This window comes from Maylandia zebra, linkage group LG16 (genome assembly GCF_041146795.1).
Source record: "Maylandia zebra isolate NMK-2024a linkage group LG16, Mzebra_GT3a, whole genome shotgun sequence".
Taxonomy (NCBI): domain Eukaryota; kingdom Metazoa; phylum Chordata; class Actinopteri; order Cichliformes; family Cichlidae; genus Maylandia; species Maylandia zebra.
In genome coordinates this window covers 19,458,686-19,475,062 of record NC_135182.1, presented here as the reverse complement: position 1 = coordinate 19,475,062, position 16,377 = coordinate 19,458,686, and the positions used below count along the sequence as shown (strand labels likewise).

Sequence of the window (16,377 nt, the reverse complement as noted above, 5' to 3'; positions counted from 1 at the left end):
AAAGATGTATTTGAGGAGATTTTCTTGGTCTGTTCTTCAATATATACACTTTCAGCGTGAATTTAAGGAGTCACAATTATTACCCTTTAGTCTCTGTCGATGTCGGTTAAAAAATGCTCTCGATTCAATTTAATGTACATAAATAGCTCTTTATTTACAGTTCAAAAAACCCTCCATTCATACAAAAATAATACTGTACCTCTGTACAAATACATTCCTACGAATGGATGTGAAGTGATTGTACAATTTGTGGAGAGGATACAAGAGTAAGATCTGATAGATAAAAGCCGCTTCAAGTCTGATATTTGTTAGCAGAGTAGGAGACCTTTTCCCCCAAAGTTTTGATGCATTTTTAATTAATTAGACTCACTGAATCAAGTCACCTTATGCTCCACATTTTTATGATACTTGTGAACAGTCTTTTTATGCCAGTGATCTCCCTTTTAAATAGGGAGGAAAGTACAAATATTCACTCCAGCTGTGCTGAAGAGTAAGCCGCCTCAGTTGAAGTTGAATTTGAAGTTAAAGGGCCCGGAGCCAAACGGATTGAAACCCTGAAAGCCGTGGAAGTGATGATTATGGTGCCCCTGCTGGCTCTCTGGATCCATGGGGTCTTCTCCGTGGTCAAACTTGGTTCTCATCTCTAGGAAAACGTGAAGATTCTTGTCACACACTTGAATTAGAAATCAGTGTCTCTTTTTCTAAAACCATTAGTGTTAGAGCTGTAGAGAACAATCTAAAGGGTAATGGTAAATGGTACAGCAACTCTTGAAGTGATTTAGGCTTGCATTAACAACTTTCCACACACACACACACACTACCTGGATCAGTGAGAACCTCCTTAGCCTGAGCGATGTCTATGAACTTCTTCTCTGCCTTCTTCTTTTCCTCCGGATCCTGGAAGTTGTCCGGGTGCCACTGTTGTGCCAGTTTCCTGTAGGCTCTGATAATCTCCTTTTTCTGGGCAGTTCTGTGACCACGGCGACAGCATTATCAGCACATTTGTCAAAGATAAGAACAGCTTTTCTTTTCTCATTTTGACCTAAGCCAGACCTAAAAATACTCATCCAAGTGTCAGAGTTAGTTTTCTAGCCCCAGTGTAATACAAATGCCTCCGTGGCTGTAAATTTGTATTCCATCTCAGATTATCAGTAGACCTTTTAAACTCAAAAATGTTCAAAAGGCATCAATGATGAAATATTCAAGAGCAGTGATGTTTTGGCCTGATAAAAAAGCAACCTAAAAGCAAACCAGCGGTCTTTCATAAGAAAACTACTTTTTAAGTTTAAATTCTCCACCAACTGATTGGCAATAATGTGTTACATTTTCTTGCTGAACTTGATCTGCAAAAATTCCCAAATCCATTGACCGATTCCCACCTCTTCACTCCAAGGATCTTATAATAATCCCTCTTCTGAGACTGTTTGAGTAGCCGCTGTGCTCTTTCCAGACCTTCTTTGATGTGACGGTCCCCCTCGCTGTGTTTTGCAGCAGTCTCGTAATCTTTAACAGCTGAAGAGGACAAAAAAAAGGAGTACAATGAAATTAGTATTATTTATTCACTGAAAACTAATAATGTGATGTAAACAATACCTTAACTGAAAAAACACATCTTTGATGTAACTGCTCTAACACCAATCTACAGTATATCCAGCTTCCTGTTCCTCCCCTGCCCTTATGTAAGAGTTCATTCATTCAAATACAAGAAACTTTGTGGCTAAATATGGGTTAATATGCAGATGATTTTGGATCATTTGGATTCTGGGGGCTTCCCATGATGCAGTGAGTTTTTCTTCTTCACTCACTATATGGTGTTTATACACCACTCTCCATTTAATCGTCCATGTCTTTTATCCTGTCTTCTTCTCATCACCCCCAGCCAGTCGTGGCAGACAGCGTTCCCTCCCTGAGCCCGATTTTGGGGGTTTCTTAATATAAGAAAATTTTGTACATTACTTTACATTACTTTTTTTTTTTCTTCTTCCTGCTGTCGCCAAGTGGGTGCTCATAGGGTGTTGTTTGATTGCTGGGGTTCTCTCTTTATTATTGTCGGGTTTTACCTTACAATGTAAAGTGCATTGAGCTGACTGTTGTTGTACTTTACCACTATATAGCTAAAACTGAAACTGCTTCGAATCTATGATGTCTCCTGCTCAAGCTGTCGATGCTATATTGTCACAAATTTCTGTAAAAATCAGTATCGACCTCTACAAATGAGAATAGACTTCTCAGAGAAAAAGCATTACTCTCTGAACGGTGAAGAGCGGCATCACCTGCGCCGATTTAAACACACCTTACTTGCTGGAGAATTGATTCCTTTAGTACAGACACATTTTTAAATAAATAAAAATACCTACACAAGGTATGGCAATTAAAATTTCAGAAACTATCCAGCTGTCAGAGCAATGGTTGCCGTGTATCTGAAACCGAAGAACCATGGTAGTGGCAATTAAATTAAAATAGCTTAAATTCACAGCAGACGCTTAAAGAAACGTAACAAATGATTGTTATCAGTAGTGAAGCACGGGATCCACAAATATCCACTTTGTGATATTACGTCACTAGTGTCCTTGAATAAACTTTCATATTAAGGCTGTTTGTGTGCACACGTTTGGTTGCTTTGAGGCTTGTTTACCCTCTGTGGTGAATTAACACCCGTGTTTTTTAACAGGTAAAAATCCCACACAAGGTCTGGCTTCACTACCTGCTGATGTGTTTATGCCATGGTGATTACAACACACACAGACTTAGTCCAGCCAGCATCACCTGCTGGGGTGATGCTGGGATCTTTGAGAAGAATATTATTACTGTCAGGCTGACCTGCCTGGACTGATGGCAGCAGTTACTGTGGGTTTAATTGGATGGATACATGGGTGTGTTTTATTGTAAGAGTTGAAATAAAGGCTTAGTAGATGCAAGCCTTCAATAATAATATCAATATGGGTGTTGCCGGTTATACAGTCTAATTTAAGCACAGAGGTTTAATTTATCTTTATTTTTTTTGTAGCTAACATTTTCTTTATGCATATGTTGACCTTTGTTTCTGACATCTGAGTTTAAAGCTGAGATACAACTAATATTTAATACTGCAGAGTAGAAACACAATTTACCCAGCGATTTTGCAAATGCATCGTTCTCCATCACTAAAAATCTACTAAAGCGAGAGTTGCAACATTTTGCTCTCCAACAGCAAAGTGCTCCTGATGTTTCTTCAACTGTCTGTGCCAATTTGGTATTTTTATCACTTGCCACAATGAACACAGAAGCACACAGGAGCTCAGACACAGGGCTCTAGCTGTGAGCAGTTTCACCCACCTGCTGTTCAAACCTTCTGTTTGTAAAGGTAAGCCAATCAGATTTAGAAAAAAAAAAAATTACCTTAAATGGAGAGGAGCTAAAATATCCAATCTCATAGAATTTAAACAGAGGGGCTGCACCACAGCCCAGTACATGAATCATTTGATCTTCAAATGCTGCAGAGACCAAGAAATTTGCATTGTCTCAACTAATCGTGTACTCATAAAGCCAATATGTTTCAAAATTATATCATCTGCTTCAAGTATTGCTTTAAGTCCCCTAATGATTGTCCAAACATTCAAAATGTGTCTGTACATTTGTGCTGCTGAATATAGTCACTGGTTACACTGTTTGTCATTATTTAATATACCTTCAAGCTAACACTACCCAGCTCGAGTCCTACAGCACCAAAGGTTTGGCTATTACAATATCCGTCTGTATAAAAACATGTTAAGATGGGTGTGATGGTTTTCATTACATTTTAAATTTAATTGACAGATACACATAGTGTAGGCAGGAATTTTGATAAAAATATGCACTGGTCTGTTGCACAGCAGTAGCTGAACATCAGGTGACAGGTAAAATGATTAGTGGGAGATTATTCCTGCAGATTTCACCATCTGCCATCATTTCTGCAATTTGACAATTGATGGGGAGACCGTTGTTTCAGCCTAATCCCACCTTCTGTCAGTAAAGCGTTAAGGATAGTAAGAGCTGAGTGTGTGTGTGTGTGTGTGTGTGTGTGTGTGCGTGCGTGCGTGCACTTTCTGCCACTGCCATTGAAGCTTCATGTTTGAAAAACAAGTAATTTTGCACACTTGCTCTGCCAGCAGTGCTGGGCAGGTCTACATCTCGCAGGTTATATTTACCTCCAACACTCGGCTCCACATTTAATTCTAATCATGCTGTATGTAATAAAGTGCTCTCAGGGTTGGTGACGTTTGTCTTCTCTGGCTTGAGATCTGTTAGCTGTATGCTTCAACCAAATTCAAAATGAAGATTCTTATATTTAGCCACACATGTAACCTGCACTGTGCTTATCTAAATTCAAAAATAGAAGGCATTTGGTAATTAACAGACAGATTGTATTGAATGAGGCAGAAGGTAATTAGATGTTAGAATCTCTCTTCTGTCTGAAAAACAATATTTTTGGTTTACATGCAAAAATTAATTTGCAGGATGTACTCTACATACGTTTCTATGTACAGTTATGAGATCTGAAGGAAGCTGCTTAAAAGAGGTTTCACTGACGCCTAACTTTGTTTCACTCTGCATACTGTGTTGTGTTACAAGGACCCCTTGTGTTGGGCTCCTAGCATGACAACAGTTACAGATAGTGCACAAGAGTTTGGGTAATTACAGTCAAGTGCAAAAAGCACACCTGTGCTGCTTTCAGACAAACTCACAGGTTAAACAGCAGTCAGGAGCTGATAATCAAATGCACGCGATTAACTGATCCGCAACGAATGTGAACGCCTCCATAAAAGAAGGAGTGTTGGCAGTAATAATAATAATGGATTGCATTTATATAGTGCTTTTCGGGGCCCTCAAAGCGCTGTACAATTCCACTATTCATTCACTCTCACACACTGGTGGAGGCAGCTACAGTTGTAGCCACAGCTGCCCTGGGGCAGACTGACAGAAGCGAGGCTGCCATATCGCGCCATCAGCCCCTCTGGCCATCACCAGTAGGCGGTAGGTGAAGTGTCTTGCCCACGGACACAACGACCGAGACTGTCCGAGCTGGGGCTCGAACCGGCAACCTTCCGATTACAAGACAAACTGCCAACTCTTTGAGCCACGATCACCCAGGTCTCCCGGTCTGGAGCATTCTGGTGTGTGCGCCAACACAATGCCAAGGAGGGAAGAAATCATCAGTGATCTTAGACAAGCAACCGTTGTTGCCCATCAATCTGAGGAGGGTAATGGTAAGTGCACCATTCTGCAGTGAGAAAGATTATTCACAAGCGGAAAACATTCGAGACAGCTGCCAATCTTCCTACGAGTGAACATCCCAGCCAATTCACCTCAAGGTCAGACTGTGCAACACTCAAAAATACTGCAAAACACCCCAAGAGCGCCATCTCAGACTATGCAGGCCTCAGTTAGCATGTTAAATGTTAAAGTTCACAACTAGAAAAGAACCAAACCACTATAGAAATATGGCCCATTCAAAGTCCAGACCTCACCCACTTTAAAATTTGCAGTCATAAAGGCGTTAATTTAACTTACCATTTATTATTGAGGTTGCATTTTGCACAAGTTCATCTGAAATACATTAATGTGCTTTTCAAACATTTTTCCTGCTCAGTTCTTAAATTTAAAGTGAGAAAAAATTTCTAAGGTATAAAACAAATAACTTCAGACTCAGCAGCAAACATGTAGTTCAGTTGGTCATTATAAGCTTCATTATGAGGCAGAGCTGCTATGCTGAAGGGCATTTGAGTTTCAGGTTGCACCCAATAAAGTCAGTAAGACTAATCGTTGTGTTCTCATCACAAAAACTTCAATTGAATTTCAGCATCTACAGCGCTGCAGACTCCAAGATTGGAAGTGTAACAGCTTTTGTGAAGCTGATCTGTAATTACCACTTTGCAGATGTAAAGTTGCAGTTTGCACACATGTCTGTCGAGACTCAGTGAAGCTGACTTCTGTCCAGTTTACAGTGCACCATGTTATTCTTGTAGATTAACGTGACAGTCTTATGACAGTCTGTGTGAGGCATTGCCAAAAAAGGCATTTTGTGAAGTCATAGTATCCCTGACCTTTAACCTCTAGATTCTGATGACTTAATCTTTGAGTGATTGTTTTTGCCAAATGTAAAGAAATTCCATCCAAACATTGCTGAGTGCGCTCAAAAGCAGGACAGACATAAAACAAACACCCAAACTGAACTGAAGACAAACAGGCCATCTGCACACAAGCTTCAAAATAATGCCACGCTCCATTTTGAGTGGGAAACCTTTAGCTGGAATGCCTCCTAAAGTTGGATTTCCCATTAGGAAAGTTGGATCAGCAACACAGACCCTGACTTTGCAATGCAAGACTGTGGCGGTGGGGTTTGTTTTGCTGGATCAGCTGTAGGAAGAAGTGTTTAGGGAGCAGTGCCAGCTGGGAGAGAGTGGTACACCTGCATGCATCTGCTAATTAACCTCTCTCCCTGTATAGGAGGAGTGGGGTCAGAGGAGAGTGTGCGCCGTGGAGCACAGCAAGCGGCTGCACAGTGGCCGAGTACGAGAGGCAGACGGCGCTCTGAAGTAGGGCAACTCAGCAAAGCAAGCATTTTTCCCCCCCTGTACTAATTACAATAACGAACTGTGTGTATGTGAGCAATTCAAGTTTCTCCTCTCTCTGCTTACTGAGGAGAACCCACAAGGCAACTAGTGCTACAAAGACATCAGCAGCACTAAACGGCTACTTGTAATCTACGCTGCTGCTGTTGTGCATTTATGACTCTCTAAACAATCCATAGAGAGAGCTAATAACACTGCAGCGTTTTTAAGCACCAATAAACAAGCATTGTGTTCAACTTTTCAGGTATCCGACAAAACACTTCTTTTTCCGATGACCTCCGATTTCTGAGATAAAGAGAATGTGGCTCAAGTGTGCGAGTAACCGTGCACAAGCATTACCAAGGTGCTTGCTGAGTGGTGAGACCTCCTTATGCTATCCGGTTAGCAGGAACTGAACTTTCAAAACAAGAGCAAGGGAACTGGCCACTAATAAATCAATTTCTTTTTGTATCAGACTTTGGAAAATGAAAGTCTAAAACTATAGCCAACTATTGTGACGTCAATGCATGGGAAACGTTACATATGAATATAAATGGTAAATATTAATCTAGAATTTCTTCATTTGGTGAAGTGCAAGTGAGTAACAATTATAATCTATGACTTTATAAAGTGCATATATATTTGTACCATTTTGTTTTTATTCACTGATGCAGGGATTCTATTCAGCTGATGTGTTTGCTTATTGTTCCCAAGTCAGTCCAGCCAGCAGACAAAATGTTACCCACCCTCGATCTTGAAGGACCTTGATGCAGCTACATATGTCGGGCTTACCTTCCTCATACTGTTCATCTTGGAGATAGGCCTCAGCTCTGTCCTTCAGCACATTAACATTCGCAGGATTGGACTTTAGGACTTCACTACAGACTGAGATTGCTCTGCTAGCCTGCTGGGCCTGGTCATAACAAAGAAAAAACGAAGCTTGGATAGATCCTTTAATAGAAGCACAGCGGCCTAACACATCCTTTTGCAGCAGTAAAGGGGCTTACCTGTGTTAGCGCATGGCAGATTCGCTCCTTGGCAAGAAGCAAGAAATGTTGCACATTGGGCTCGGTGGTTATCACCGCCTCGTACTTGCTCACTGCGTCTTCATACCTAAAGGAAGCGGGAGGCGATTATGTGACGCTGGCAAAACAGGGGATTGCAACATGGATCACTGCACCCACAAACACCACACCATCGTTAATTTCTCTTTTAAGTCTTGTAAATATGAAACCTTATATATGTCAAACATGATGTGACATCCATTCACGTTAAGATGGGATTTGCACGCCTCTTTGTAAAACCAGAGAAGTGGGGGAGCCTGAGGATAAGAGAGCCGTCATTGTACAGCTGATGCAATCCCCGGTATTCAGATGGGATATTATTTTATATTTACAGAGATGAAGACTTTCCTGACACATTTCTATCTTTGTGAGGACACTCACTGATATGCTGTTAGCCGTACCACTTTACTCTTACCACTTAAACCAGCACTCTAAAGGTGGACCAAAACGACATTATTCCTGAGGATTCAATTTAAACTCGTGCTCATAAAAATGTTTTCATGAACATACAAACACACCTTTGTTCTTGGATGTATTCCTCAGCAGCTTGGATCTGTTTGTTGAGCTTCTTCACTTGCTTGTAATGGCTGTAACACTGCTTGTGATCAGGATCCAACTTCAAGCACTCACGCACCTCACTGGAGATCATAGGACAGAGGAAAGGTGAGGCTGAAAAGGCTAACTTTCAATGGTGACGACATGAACAGAATGACAATAACACACCAGATTTACAGTAAATAAACCCTAATGTACAAATGCATGATCATTAGTAACCAGTGTTGGGCAAGTTACTTTAAATTAGTAACTTAGTTACTTCTATCAAAAGTAACTCAGTTACTTCAAGTTACTCGTTACTTTCAAAGTAACTAGTTACTAGGGAAAGTAACTTTGGTTTTACTCAGAATTCTCTTTTTAATGTGTTGCTTTACAGCTGTGGCTCCAGCAAACATCAGCTGATACTAGAAATTAATTTTAAATAAATTCTAACAACAGCGGATCAAGCTTAAACGTGCTGCTGTTGCTTAGCAAACAAGATTTCCTCCCTGCAGTCTGTCATTCCATCTTCACCTTCCAATCCCTGTGTTTTGTCTTTGTGCCATTCTGCCTTTAATCAGTTCGAACCAATCTCTCTCTCTCTCAGCTGCATGAAATAGTCTGCAAGGTTAAGACTACCAACTGTTCCACCGATGCTATCCCCTCTCGGCTTCTGAAGCAGGTTCTGGACTCAGTCGGACCTTTCCTTCTGGTCCTGATCAATGCCTGCCTCAGTTCTGGTTGTTTTCCAACACCCTTCAAGCACACTGTTGTTCAACCTCTCCTTAAAAAGCCTAATCTAGATCCATCCCTACTCTCTAACTATAGGCCCATTTCCAACCTCCCTTTTCTGTCTAAAGTACTGGAACGAGCCGCCCTCACGCAGCTCCAGCTATTTCTTGACAATAACAATCTCTATGAGAAGTTCCAGTCTGGTTTTAGAGCTCGGCATAGCACAGAAACCGCCCTTCTGAGAGTTTTTAATGATTTGCTTTTAACTGTTGACTCTGGTTGTGCTGCTGTCTTAGTAACCCTGGACCTGACAGCAGCCTTCGACACTGTTGATCACAACATACTGCTATCCCGCCTTCAACACTGTGTCGGTTTAAAGGGCACTGTCTTAAAGTTTTTCCAGTCCTATTTGAATAATAGGAGTTTTTCTGTTCACCTTGGTGAACTGTCATCTCCCAGAGCTCCTTTAACCTGTGGCGTACCTCAGGGGTCCATACTAGGCCCCCTGTTGTTTATTCTGTACTTGCTCCCTCTGGGCGATGTGCTCCGTAAACATAATGTGTCCTTCCACATCTTTGCCGATGATATTCAGATCTACCTCCCTCTGAGGTTGAACTGCAATGTTTCTTTGCAGCCGCTACTCTCCTGCTTGTCTGACATTAAGACTTGGATGACTCTTAACTTCTTACACCTTAATGAAAGCAAAACTGAAGTCATTGTGTTTGGGCTTCCTAAAGATCCCAACTTCTCTCTTGACTTTTTGGGACCCCTAACCTCCGATTGCACTTCTTCCATTAAGAGTCTTGGTGTTATTTTTGACAATGCTTTTAAACTTGATAAACAAATTAGCTCTGTAGTTAAGGGATCTTTTTATCATTTGCGGATTTTAGCCAAAGTCAAGTCTTACCTTTGCAGGAACGATCTAGAAAGAGTGGTCCATGCTTTTATTACTTCACGGCTAGACTACTGCAATTCCCTCTATGCTGGCCTAGATCGTTCCTGTCTACATCGCCTTCAACTGGTGCAGAACGCTGCCGCTCGCCTGTTGACCGGTTCAAAAAAAAGAGACCACATCACTCCGGTTCTCTGCTCTCTCCACTGGCTCCCAGTTGCCTTTAGGATTGATTTTAAAATCTTATTGCTGGCTTTTAAGGTTTTAAATGGCACTGCACCTTCTTACCTGTCAGAACTCCTTAGTACTTATCGCCCCAGGAGATCTTTGAGGTCAGCCGACCTGATGCTTTTAGATGTTCCCAGGTATAAATTAAAGACAAAGGGAGAGAGGGCGTTTGCTGTGGCTGCACCCAGACTGTGGAACAGTTTACCTCCTCACGTCAGACTCTCCAAAAGCCTAGAAACTTTTAAAACCGCTCTTAAAACTCACCTCTTTTTATTGGCTTTTAGAAAGGTTTAATTTATTTGTTTTATATATTTTTATTTTATTTTTATCAGCGAGGTGTTATTACGAAATTGTGTTCTATTGTATTTTTATCTGTATTTACTGTACAGCACTTTGGTCAGCCTTGGTTGTTTTTAAATGTGCTCTATAAATAAACTTGACTTGACTTGACTTGACTTAGCGTGACATCCGGCGGTTTCCTCTTTCTGGCGTGAAGTGGGCGATAAACAAACAAGAGAGAAAAGCCGATCAGCTGAGGGAGGGGGGAGAATGAGAGAAGAGGCAGCTGTGCAGCAAAGACACAGAATAAATCCAGCTTTGTGTCTTTTTCATTGTAGCATAAGTCCGGGACAAACTGTGTTCCTTTTCACCTCAATACGAAACGCGTAATATTTTCTCTGAATACGAGACGATTCCGTTTTTTTTAGGGGACGGTTGGCAACTCTAATAATTAACCTTATGAACAAAATAAAGTTCAACTTCAGTAACATCATAGCACCCACCCAGCTGTATAGAAACTCCGTCATGCTAGCTAGTACGCAGTACGGAAAAGTCAGCATAACAAAAATAAACTCCACCTAAACATGGTTTATATCTGACCCAGATAGACTGCAGGTCATAACTTCTTACCTGAAGTTCAGTTCACCTGACACTCGGACTGGCGGCCACTTCGGGTCTCTCCTTTTGCCTCCCCTTTCCCTCATCCACCTGCTGTCCTCCACCACTTGCTAATGTTACTGAATCTGCGGAAGCTCCGTGATAGCCACCACACGAAGTAACCAATGACGACCCTATCTAAATCCCAGTAACGACTAACGTGTTCCTGGCTTTCGCATAATAACTAGTTACTGTGCTCGTTACCACACAAAAATAACGTAGTAACTGTAACGCGTTACTTAATAGCGCATTAGTCCCTACACTGTTAGTAACTTACTTATGTCATTTATGGCTACAGTCTTTCTAATGATGATAATAATAATAGCAATGAGAAGGCCAGTCACTGAAACAGCAGTCCACATCATCATCATACACGCATTTGTAATGTTGAGGGTGGAAATGCATTCGTCATGACATTCATCAGAATAGAAAGATGCCATTTTATAAAATATAAAAGTATCTACACAAAAATTTCCAATATTAATTTCAGTTGTGTTTTGAAATCCATGAAGGCTATGCCTTTGTGAAGCCATACGCTGCTCTCTGTACCACTATGTTTGGTTCATTTCTTGTTTTGCAATTTTACCACTGAATGCAAACTTCTGCAGACAGTCGACTTAAACATTAGAGCCTTCACTGTGCGCCCACTCACAGCACCTTAAATAAGCACAAGTTCTGGGGGGGTTTTTTTGGGCCACATGAACCGTTGCAGTACTACTCAGCTATTTTGGCCTCTTGACTCCATTTCCTCCTCAAAACTTACATTCAAGCTAAAGTGTTGCCTTTTCTGACACAGAGGAGGAAATCTAGCACACTTCACTCATGCATATTACTGAAAGTGGTGAAAATTAGACTTCCAGAGAGTGGGCAAAAGTGCATGGCTGTACAAAAAGACAACCCTTTTAAGATAATAGCAAAATTTAAAATCCTGTTTACCTTTTTTTTTTTTTTTTTTTTTATTCTTATGAGGCACAGTCTATGAATGAGCTACCCACTATACTGCACTCTGATGAAGTGTAAATCCAATATATTTTTTAAGAAAAAATAACTAAGATTAAATCATTATCAGAAATGTTCCTGCTATTTTTTTTTAATTTAGAATAAAAGCTTTGTGATTAGTAGAGTATCAACCATAGTGACATGCTGCCTTATTGTGGCATTGCCACAGTGTAAACAGCAGCAGGGAGCTTCTTGAAAGCAAACAGTCTGCGAGTCCTTACCTGAGGGACATCTCATGGTCTCCAAGATTATAGTAGATGGTGCTCAGCTTGTAGAAAGCCTGGGTATTGTCATTCTTTAACTTGGATGCAGCTTTAAGGTCGCTGATAGCTTTCCCCATCTCTCCCATCTGAATGAAACACTCTGCTCGCATCTCACGAGAGGTCACATCCCAAATGCACGTCTGCAACAGTCGGACAATAACGCTTACAGACTTCAGGTGATACGCAAATGCTCTGTACTCTCTGTATCGATGATAATGCAGAAAATCCTATGCTTGTGGGAAAATCAGTCAATACTGGCAAGGAATGTCTCTCACCTCGATGACGGTGTCAAGCTGTGCAGCAGCTGTCACATAATCCTTGTCGTCGAAGCTCCGGCGTGACTGAGCCACCAGGCGCTGAATTTCATCTGATTTTGTCAGCTGGCTCTGGGCCTCCTTCTCTTCTTTGTCGCTGGGGTTGGACTTCAGCTAGAAGATTTCAAGGCATTACGCTAAGTACTAATGTAGCTAAAGAAAATGTGATTCCATCTCTCATAGATGTATTCCAATTTGAGATTTCTGTGCCATCTTCTGCCTCCCGAAAATATTACTTATCACTGCAGTGCTTGCCAGTCCCTGCACAGATAACGTTATAATGAATCTCGTTGCAGAGGTCATCATACTCACAAGAGCCATCTCAGCTAATGGCACAACTCTTACAAATAGACCTATCTACTCTTTAAATGGTTCCTGCTAGCTCAGCTAAGGGAAGAGCATAAATGTGACGCATTACACCAGGCCAATGTTGTGGACTGCTGAAGCAGCAGAACAGCCTGCACCTCTGGCCCGTTCCCTCAACAGTATACCAGCAAAACGAAGTCCACAAAAAATAAAAAAATAGACTGCAGAAGCTCAGATGTAATCTTTCCCCCTGGAGGCAAAAGAACTCTTTGCACTCTTGATGGAGGATGAATCTCAGCTTAAAATTAAATACTTTTCCATACTTTAGGCAATTCCAGAAATAGACTATTAAAAGTATTCCAAGGCTGTGATCATTCAGTGTAGCATACATAAGAACATAAGAATGATTATGGGACTAATCATTAAGCTTCAACTTGAAGTTCAGAGCTTGCTGGTGGTGGTTTCAGGGAAGTGTGGACAGGTGACCAAAAACGAGCCTATGACCTGCATACTTTAAGGTCAAAGTGACACCATGTGAACTGTTCATCCAAGTCCCTGGAACTTAGGGCTGTGCGATATGACCAAAATCTCTTATCCGAAGACATTTCTCATCCCGATAATGATATATAATCGCAAAATAGTGCATTTTCTGTAAATTCTGTGAATCTCAGGCAACTCGACTTGTGTGAAGTGTTTATAGCTGGGTGTCGTGTACCTGCAGTCGAGTGTTGTGACTTTGACTTGTCTTTATTACATGGCACACTGCAGGGAAAAGCCTGTTCTAACCTTTAAGTGTAAGGTTTGTTTTGAGCACCTGGGGGCTCTTTTTTGCTTCTCGTAAACTCTTTCTATACTCCGGTAGAAAAGGTTTGTTGTGTCTGTGTTGGGGACCAGTTCTGTGCTCCGTGTCAGACTTTTCATAACCAAACCATATCCATGTATAAAACGAGTGTAATGTGAAAAAGATGGATGTTTTAATATCATCCATCTGATCCTATTATTCTTCATATTGTACAGCCCGATTGGAACCTAAGACTTATTCACAGACATGGCAAGGCCATTTACTGTATGATTTTAGGTGGCAGTATGTGATTCTAATTGGACATGCATTTACAAATTCAAGCCTCTAAAATGGTGCGAGAATGCTCAAATGAGCGTTCCCCATTATTTACATCTAGTAAGTAAACTCAAATATACATGACCCCCCTTTCCTGTTCTTTTAAGGCTTTCAACTTCCCTGGTGTTTCACTGCGAAGAACCATGTGTTTTGTAAAGTGCATTTACCCTGTCATTATCCAAAAATCTCACACTGTTGTTCCTCACTGTAGTGTTATAAGTGTTATACAATACTATAATACTACTACTACAATACTAGCTCATGTTCTATGTTCTGTAAAGGAAAATTAAGTTTCATTCAGTGGCATTTATCTCTTCAAACACACCCTTCACAGTGCTTTTTAATCTGTTATCTTGAAATCCACCACAAGGAGGACACTGTATAGACAACCATGAATACACGTCTTTGTACTTATATTTATCATTCTGAAGAAAAAAAAAAAAAAAAAAAAAAAAAAAAAAAAAAAAGACTACTGCAACGTTACTACGGCCATAGATCAACACTGACACCTCCTGGTGAACTGTTGTTTCTCTCACAAGTGTCTGCCCCAGCATAGTTTTGCTTTAAAAGGGGGTATTGCTTTACTTACCACCTTCTTGAAGTCACTCTCCGCTTCATCCAGCTTTCCCTGCTTCAGAAGAAGATTTCCTCTCTGAAGCCGTGCCTGTTGAGTGAGACACATCAAGAATTTGTTTCGCATGTAAAATAAAGAGTTATCAACACAGCTTCCAGAACCGACTGATTTCCCAGCACGCCTGGGCCCGCAGCCGAAATAAAAAGATAATGTTGCCAGATGTTTGCATGCTTTATCTAATTATTTGCATAGATTTATCACAGAGTTCTGCCTTAAAGGTTAGTCTGCAGTATGACACGAAGTATTGCTTTGAAATTCTATTTTCTGTCAAATGTACATTTTAAATTTACATCTGTTAAAAAACATTTCTGAAGAAATACACATTAGACAAACAGTAAAGACAACAACTTACAGATGTGAAGTCCGGTTTGAGTTCAATGACTCTGCTTAAATCAGGCAATGCTGATTTTGACTTCCCCATTGCTAAAAACACTGTAGCTCTTCTGTAGTATGCCATGTAGTTTTGGGGATCTATATCTGTAAAATGCCAATGAAACTGTCACTTTAGAAGAAACCTTTTGGGAAAATCCAAGGCATTTTTTTGGTGTCGTTAGCATGTCTCTGACACTCACCCACAGCTGCATGGAAATGAGAGAGGGCATCAGCTAGCTGGCCAGCAGCAAGAAGTTTCTTCCCCATCTCCATGTGATTGTCCACACTCCCATCCTTGCCACATTTCCCTCCTTAAAAAACAAATAGAACAAATCATAGTGCAACAAAACAACACTGAGCATATTTTTACTCATTCAAGTAATGCAATAATCAGATTTTATTTAAATATTCCTGTATATGACCCGCCCAAAAATGTAAATCACATCAATAACAAGAGCAACGGCAACAGCTTTCCCCACAGTAATTGGTAAAGACTTTCACAAGTACCTGGGTTTCTTACAAGCTTGAAGACGTTCACGAGCAAGCATAATCAAAGAAGCAGTTTTATCTATCATCTTTTATTCTTTAGGCTCAAACCAGCTAGCTTTAAGTAATAAAATTGACCCAGTGACTAGCTAGCTTAACGTCAGCTAATAATATTAGCGATTTCACAAGCTAATGCTGTCAGTGACATTACCCATGTAATAAAGTTGTCTGAACTTTAACCCGAGTTCAAGTTAGTGGTAGCATTCACCAGCTATAAATGTAAAGTACACCTAGCAAACGTCTTACCTTGAAACCTAATATCAATCAAAACAAGAACATATGGGAAGTACGTCAGTATTTTGTGAGCCACATGGTCGATGGAAACCATGGTTAAAGTTCTCTCTCTCTGGACACGTCCCGCAGACTTCAGCTGTCACTGTTTCAACCAGTTCTCCCCTTATTTCGCTACAATCCCATGTGTTGGCGGATGGCTACATTTCTTCTCTTTTTCCCAGCCACTGTAGACCAGCATACGCAACCGACCGGTCGTGGGTGATCGTGATTGGCTGAATTATATGGAAAACCCCGCCCACATCTGTTGGTTCAACAGAGAGCAGCCACGGCAGCACAAGCACAACAGGGTCAGTGTGCGCGCGTGTGTGCGTGCGCGCTTGCGTTGGTCGGTGGTTCTTATGGACGTACACTAGTCACCTTATTTTTGAGGTAAAAAGTATATCAACTAGAATGTAAACCGTAATTTTGACATTAAGATTTTATCTTTTTAAAAAATCTGTATTTACTTGTATCTCTTATTTGTAGCAGTTAATTATGTGGATTTTCCTCCTTTTTTTTTTAACGTTTCCCAAACATATAAGTGTCAAATCTTTACGGTAAAAGCGAAAGACCCTGGCTTCTAAAGACAATTTACAAA

The 16,377-nt window shown here is 40.8% G+C and overlaps 1 protein-coding gene across 1 annotated transcript; it reads right to left on the bottom strand.

Annotated features, from left to right (window-relative positions):
- Positions 1-128: 128 nt before the first annotated feature.
- dnajc3a (DnaJ (Hsp40) homolog, subfamily C, member 3a) lies at positions 129-16,002 on the bottom strand. Its single transcript, XM_004557808.3, has 12 exons — positions 15,753-16,002; positions 15,161-15,271; positions 14,941-15,065; positions 14,544-14,618; positions 12,493-12,645; positions 12,176-12,357; positions 8,152-8,271; positions 7,577-7,682; positions 7,362-7,482; positions 1,380-1,512; positions 822-970; positions 129-643 (listed from the first exon to the last, which is right to left on the bottom strand). Exons 1-12 carry the CDS (start codon positions 15,832-15,834, stop codon positions 501-503), a joined length of 1,500 nt encoding a protein of 499 aa, XP_004557865.2. The 5' UTR covers positions 15,835-16,002; the 3' UTR covers positions 129-500.
- Positions 16,003-16,377: the final 375 nt, after the last annotated feature.